General features: G+C 45.5%; 1 protein-coding gene across 1 annotated transcript in view; it reads right to left on the bottom strand.

Annotated features, from left to right (window-relative positions):
- Positions 1-248: 248 nt before the first annotated feature.
- Positions 249-7528, bottom strand: part of Myh13 (myosin heavy chain 13) — a 53126-nt gene continuing 45846 nt past the window's right edge. Inside the window, exons 36-39 of the mRNA XM_070026720.1 lie at positions 2938-3042; positions 2719-2814; positions 772-906; positions 249-315 (exon numbers count right to left, since the gene is read on the bottom strand). Of these exons, the coding sequence (XP_069882821.1) occupies positions 301-315; positions 772-906; positions 2719-2814; positions 2938-3042 (351 nt within the window). The 3' untranslated portion in view covers positions 249-300. The remainder of the gene's footprint in view (positions 316-771; positions 907-2718; positions 2815-2937; positions 3043-7528) is intronic.

Genomic DNA, 7528 nt, shown 5'->3' with positions numbered 1-7528 from the left:
CCAGTAAAAGCTCTACCACTGAACTCTATCTCAGCTCAATGATTATTTTCACAGTGTTAATGGAAATGTGATTTATCTGGCCATGAGTTGGATTTCACCTCTTTTACTTGGGGCATGGAGACTCCCATTTCACATGCCTTACCACACTGCAAGTAAGACTTTAAGAAGCAAGTCCATGAAACATGAGCAGATCATAATCACAAACACAGCAGAGCCAGGAATCTGAGTATGGAGGAGACTTTATTTCTCACACATCTCCCCACTATTCTCCTGGATGTACCAATCAGCCTCAGGAGAGTCTCATTCTTCCATCTTCTGTGGGGAGAAAAAAAAATTGTACACAGGAAATGAGTCAAACTTGATGGGAGGCTGAAGATTACTTTGAAGTGGAGCAGATGGAAAGTTTGGAGCTTCAGGAAAGTGACATTAAGGAATGGCTTTGCTTCTCTTTGCAGATTGTGAAAAGATGAGCCGGTGAAGCTACTGAAAATAGAACAGATCCTCTTAAAGGCAGGGGCTTCCTGAGCGGTGTGGATGACATGCCTTTCCTCCTGTACCTCATTGCTTGTTCTTGTGAGAGTCTGTGACATGGGAATTTGTGTGTGTGTGTGTGTGTGTGTGTGTGTGTGTGTGTGTGTGTGTGTGTGTGTGTGTGTGTGTGTGTGTGTGTGTGATCCAGTAGCAGGAATAAAGAGATCAAACTCTTCCTGGGTAGTTCCTAGGCCTCCCTGGATCTCTGGGGGAAAGCCACCCCAAGGTATTCACTCTTACCTGGCCCCCCACATCACGGCTCTTGGCCCTCAGCTTGTTGACTTGGGACTCAGCAATGTCTGCCCTCTCCTCAGCCTCCTCCAGCTCATGCTGGACCCTCCGGCACCTGGACAGCTGCGTGTTGGCTTGCTCTTCCTGTGTAGAAGACGGGGGGGGGGGTATGAAGCTGTGGGGCTTCTCAGTAGAGTTCTGGGGGGTTGGAGGACCAGGGAAATATGGACTCTAGATTCTCTGCCAGCAAGTAGGGAAGATAGGTGGAGTTCTCCGGAGTGTGAGGACAGGCAGCTCATGTAGATGGCCTGGGGTCACCTTGCAGGTGCTGCTGCCTCTCCAAGGACCACTCACCCTCCCTGGAGCCCTCTTCCATATGACTCCTAGAGCTCTTTGGAGGATATTCAAGTCCAGAGCTCTCCCAAGGCACCTGGCATATCAAACACCAGTGAATGGCTCAGGTCCTCCTTGTCCAATGCCTCTGCCCATTACCTGTGTGGAACCAGGTCACTGTATGGGTCTATTTAAAGCTCATCTAATGTTTCTTTTTTTTTTGTTGGTCCTGGGGCTTGAACTCTGGGCATCTAATGATTCTTAGGTGTCCTGCTGCCTTCTCTCATCCCCTTGCCCAGTCAATCCTGGACTAAGCCAGCATGCATAGTCCCTTCCTCCACTTAACCAGCTCAAATGTGCTTGCTGGAGGTTAGGATGGAAGTGACCAGACTCTTGGGCAGGGACAGTCAAGAGTACTGGGAGGAGCCAAGTGCTAGTCGTTTGTCTCAGGCAGGGCCTCCTAAATTTTTGTTGCTCAGAATACTAGTCCTGAGATTCTCCCAAGGCCAGCTGAGGGCAGAAAGTGCTACTTTCTAGCATGCTTCTTCCACCTTGGAGAGCTAATTGAGAAATTCTTGAACTAAAGCAACCAGTTTAACTTTATGTAATTCAATTTTCCTTTCCCCTCCTCCTTCCCTTACTCCCTCCCTCCCTCCCTCCCTCCCTCCCTCCCTCCCTCCCTCCCTCCCTCCCTCTCTCCCTCCCTCCCTCCCTCCCTCCTTTCCTTCCTTCCTTCCTTCCTTCCTTCCTTCCTTCCTTCCTTCCTTCCTTCCTTCCTTCCTTCCTTCCTTCCCTCCCTCCCTCTTTCCTTCCTTCCTTCCTTCCCTCCTTCCTTCCCTCCCTCCTTCCCTCCATCCTTCCCTCCCTTCCTCCCTTCCTCCCTTTCTTTATTCCTTTCTTCCTTTTTGAGAATGTAACCTAGGCTAGTCTTCTGCCTCTGAGTGCTTCTGAGTACTGGGATTTTAGGCATGTCCCAACCCACCCAGCACAATTTCTTTTCAATAAAGGAAAAAGCCACTCCTTCTCTCAACCTCAGCTTTCTGCTATCCATAACCCTCAGACCTACAGCCCCAAGAGAAGACACTTTGTAAACCACCCTAAAAGGTGAAAAGAAAGAGGAGGACCCTGGCTTTACCTTATTCCTTTTTTCTCTTGTTGATTTCACAGATATGAGCGGGGGTGGGGTAAGAGGCAAGGGGTGGGGGTTAGGAGGGAAGGAAGGGCTTCTGGAGGCTGGAGGTGATGGGGACCAGGGAGAACAGAGGGTGGAGGGATGGTGTACAGGCTAGGAGGCAGGAGCCTGGTGGATAGGCTTGGTTGGTTCGAGGCCCATAGGGGGGTCTAAGCTGCTCTGGGGTGGGTAGAGTGAGTGAGGATGGGGGTAGGATAGACTGAGATGGACAGATTGAAAAGGGATGGAGGCGTGTGGGAATGTGAGGCAAGATAAGAGGGCACAGAGGTGGGAGAGCTGGCAGGGACTGAGGGCAGGTATCTGTGTTCACACCTACAAAGGCAAATTAAGGATGAGGCTTCCTGGCTGGTCCTCACCCAATACCCATTTCCACCTCTGCCCCATAGGATACCCAGGTGGGTGAGAGTGTCCTGGCGACCTGTTATACTCACCGCTTCCTCTGCCTGCCTCTTATAAGACTTCACTTTGGCCTGCAACTTATCCACCAGATCCTGGAGCCGGAGGATATTCTTACGGTCCTCCTCAGCCTATAAACAGAGCCTCTGTGTCAGGGGGACCCTCCAAATCCCCCAGCCCTACCCACCCTCCACTAGTCCATGGCTGCTATCCATGAGATTTGGAGCCCATGCATGAGATTTGGAGACATGCACCTGGTAAGTCATTTCCTTGACTTTGCGTTCATATTTGTGGGCCCCCTTCAGAGCTTCAGCTCCTCTCTTCTGTTCAGCATCCAGCTCATTCTCCAACTCCCGCACCTGAGTAAAGCAGAGAGAAGACAGAAGTCAAGTCACATCTCCAAGCCTTCATTCACGATCATGGTCACCCACTGTGGTCCCAATGGCCACAACCCATGGTGGGGAGACACTTGCCCCTCTCCCCAGGGAGTCCCGATGGTTACAGCGAGGGTGATGCTGGCCTTGGACAGTTAGGATAGGTTCACTCTGAACACCGTTCTTAAAAAGAGCCCCACCTTCTTCATGGATCAGGAAACTGTCTCCTAGCAGGCCTTATAACACTCTTTCCCCTGTGATTGTTGTCTTGACCTCTGGAAAGGTTGTAGAGCTCAGAGAACTGGGTGTGTGCAACTGGATGACATGTTTCCAGGAAGAAGGCGGCAGAGGGCTCCCAGCCAACCCAGGAAACAAAGAACCCTTGATAGCAGTAGGGGATCCCAGAGGACAGATGTGTCTAAGCCCCTTTTAATGGCATAGAAACTGGGAATAATGGAAAATAAGCACTACTTTTTGGAGCAGTTCTAACTTTCCTACAGTTTCTTTTGTTAATCACATGTCTATGATCTTGTTTTTAATCCTGCCCCCCCCCAAAACCCCAAAACTCTTTTTGTATTTATAGGAACCCTGAGCCTGGTGACTAAAACTAGTGTCTGGGAACTTTCCTGCTGGGAAATTATTCCTCTCCTCTCCTCCTTCTTCTCTTCCACCCCCTTTCCACCCACTCTTGTCTTTGCTCTCCGCAGGACAACAGAAACATTCTAATCACCTCCTCTTCCTCTAAATGCCAAATGCTCATGATTGAAATAAACTATCAGAGGGAAATGAAGAAACCACTAGCAAAGTAACAGAACAAATAGGAAATATGTATGCTTCCAGATGAAGGAAAAAAGCAGGACTTCTGGTGTTGGGGGAATCCATCTTTTCTGGTATTTGGATTTGAAGGAAGAAAACACAAGCTTCTTCCTTTCTTTGAGGATGGAGGAGGAAATACATCAGAATGGCAGACCTTAGGTGGAGATCAGAAAAGCTAAGGAGGGATGAGATCTGAAAAGGGCAGCCATGGAGAAGTGAAAGATTTTATGCAGGATGGGCCTTTGCTTTTCAAAACAAAGCTTGCTTCTAGAAGCAAATCACATGGAAACATTTAGTTTTGATGATAAATAGTATTTTCACCACTTATGTGTGTAGACAGGAATATCCATGGAACACAGAAAGTGAACCTTAAAAAGTCAACATTAAAAAGTCACTTTAGGGACCAGAGAAAGATGGTGGAGATGTAGCTGGGTTACATGTGAGCTCTCTCCAAGAAACCAATTTTCCCAGTTCAAGGAATAACTCACTATGGGAAAATCATACCAAGTGAGCCGTAATAGTACAGAGATTCTGCCTAGCAAGGAAAAACTCAGTCAGTTTGCACCAGAAGATAGATTTGAGCAAAAGTGGCTGCCACAGCTGCCACCAGCTGCTGTGGGACTGGCCAGACAAAGCTGGAACAAATGCTCCAGAGACTGAGGGCCGCATCTCTTCACCCACCTCCAGCGTAGACAGGAATTCCACATCCTGCTGACCACCAGTGCAGATCAGGAGGGGCCAAAAAGCCAAGGGAAATGGTGAGTATCCCCACTCCTACTCACAGAACAGCTCAGGGAAGGCAGCCCTACCCTCTCTGCCACCAGAGAAGAACGCCGTATTTGATACTGGCATAGATTCCACCATAACAGCTAGCAGAGAACTGGGAACAGAAAAGCAGCAGGGGGTACCGTTTCTGTCCAGGGCAAGGATTTGGACCTGTGAGAGTCGGCTCTGCCTAGGGGAAGGCTGCCCCATCCAGGAGGAATGAACTCCTCACAGGGCCAGAGTAGAACAACCTTCACTACCTGGTGAGCCCAGACAGGCAGCCATGACCCACTGCAGGCAACAAAGGAATTCCATCTATACCTCAGCCAAACCAGCACCTTAGCCGGCTGCAGGAATCTCATAGTAATTCATTAAAAATAATAAATAAAAACTGGACAGGCTAAAAAAACAAGAGAGGATCCAGGACAGTCACCCAAAGGGAGCTCCCCACTTTGGGAAAGATCACTGACATGCACAAGCTAAGTCCCAGCAGCTCCAGACACCTCTTCCCAGCAGCTCAAAGAAAAAAACAAAAGCAGATCCTGCTTTTTAGTCTGGGAAGAAGGTAAAAAATCCCTAAGCCTGTGAAGCAGAACTTTTTTCTGTGCACCCAAACAAACTGCTTTGAGAAACCAACCAAGCAACAGGGAAAACCGATCACTAAAAGCAAATTTAAGATGCCATCAAGAAACTGGAAAGTGGACTTAGGGGAGACATAAGAGCCCCCAAATAAATAGAAGATACTTTTTTCCTCTTTCCTTTTTCCCTAATTATAATTTTTTAATTTTTCTTTATTTTTTTAATCCAGGTGTGGATTTTGTCTTAAAACTGTGCTCAGTGTTGGTATTGGGCCTACTTACATATCCAATAGAGGAGAGATAGAGTGTATTATCTATTTGGATTGTGTACTTCCTAAGTTTGCACAATCATAGGGCTCTGAGTTGGTGCTTATCTGGTAAGTGACTAGGTATACTTTGAACTCCCAAAAAGGAGAGATATAGGGAAAACATCTATCTTTGGGTGAGAACCTCCAAAGTCTGTGCAATTGAAGGGCTTTGGGTCAGACTTGCCATAAAATTGTGTTCTGGTGGTGAAGTGGAAATATTTTCAATTCCAAAAAGGAGAAATAGAATGAAAATACCCATTTTGAGTGTGAACCTCCAATTCCTGTGTAACTACAGGGCTCTGGGTGGGGGCTTGTATTAGAATTGTGATTTAATGTGTAACTGGTATACTCTCACTCCCCCAAAAGGTAAGATACTATGAAAACTCCCATTGTTGATTGTAAACCCAAAAGTCTGTGTTATTACAGTGCTCTGGGTAAGTGCTAGTCTTAGACATGTGTTCTGGTGTGTAACAGGATATAATCACACTCCCAAAAAGGTGAGACAGAGTGAAAATACACATCGCTGATTGTAAACTCCCAGTCTGTGCAACTACAGGGTTCTGGGTAGGTGCTTGTCTTAGAATTGTGTTCTGGTGTGTAATTGAATATACACTCACTCCCAAAAAAGGAGAGATAGAGTGAAAACACCCATTGCTAATTGTAAACCTCCAAAATCTGTGTAACCACAGGGCCCTGGGTTGGTACTTGTGTTCTAATGAGGAATTGGATTTGCTTTCATTCCCAAATGGGAAGAACAAGCACAGAAAAACAAGAAAAATGACAAGTCAAGGAATTTCAAATCCCACCCAGGACAAACAGGCAATAGAGCAGTTAATAAAAATCCAGAGAATACCTCTCAAAATGCTTTACAAACACTACTGGTAAACATGCTGAATGAAAAATTGAAAGTCTACATAAGGCTACATATGAGCATGATAAGGCAAACAAAAGATTAATAGATGAATTCATGGAATCCACACCAGAAAGCTGAATGAATTCCAACAAAAGGAACGGGATTCCAGTGAAAGTGAACATGGAAAACCAAATTAAGGAGGAAAAGAAATCCATACAAGATCTAAAGCAAAGATTCAACAAAGAAATTGAAGCCATTAAAACTGAGCAATTAGAAGGAAAGGAAGTAAAAAAAAAAACAAAGTAGAAAGTCTGGAGAGTAGGCTAGACCATGCAAAAGACTATATCTCTGGGATAGAAGACAGCCTAGATATTATAGAGAAAGAACAGACAAGTATTCAAAACAAATCCAAAAATATGATAGATCTATTCAGCATAGAGAAGATACCACCAGAAGGCCTAATTTAAGGCTAATGGGTATAGAAGAGGACCTAGAAACAGAAGCCAAAGGTTTAGGACATTTATTTAACAGAATCCCAACAGAGAACTTCCTAAACATGCAAAAAGATAGGCCCATTTTTGATACAAGAATCTTTTGGAATCCCAAATAAACCAGAACAGAACAGGACATCCCACCACCACATTGTAATCCATACAGGATCAATAGAAACCAAGGAAAGGATTCTTAAAGCTGCCAGGGAGAAAAGATTAATCATCTATAAAGGAAAACCAATCAGGAGAATCACAGATTTCTCCGCAGAGACATGAAAGCAAGAAGAACCTGGAATGAAGTATGCCACACCCTAAAGACAAACAATTATCAACCAAGAATTGTGTACCCAGCTAAACTCTCCTTCATAAATGAGGGAAAAATAAAAACCTTCCACATCAACAAAAAAAACCTTTAAACAATATGTCTCTACCAAACCAGCACTACAAAAGATACTTAAAGATGTCCTACACATAGAGGACCAACTAAAACATGATGAAGGCAGAGAAACAGCCCCCAAGCAAAGAATCAGATAAACATAGACAGAACCCCTAATATAGACACAGCCTCTAAGAAGGTGGGTAACATGACAGGAATTACCAAACACCTCTCAATCCTAACTCTCAATATTAATGGACTTAAATCTCCAATCAAAAGATATA

Source organism: Dipodomys merriami, unplaced genomic scaffold (genome assembly GCF_024711535.1).
Source record: "Dipodomys merriami isolate MVZ:Mamm:240054 unplaced genomic scaffold, mDipMer1.0.p SCAF_19, whole genome shotgun sequence".
NCBI classification, from domain to species: Eukaryota; Metazoa; Chordata; class Mammalia; order Rodentia; family Heteromyidae; genus Dipodomys; species Dipodomys merriami.
This window is presented reverse-complemented; position numbering and strand designations above follow the sequence as displayed.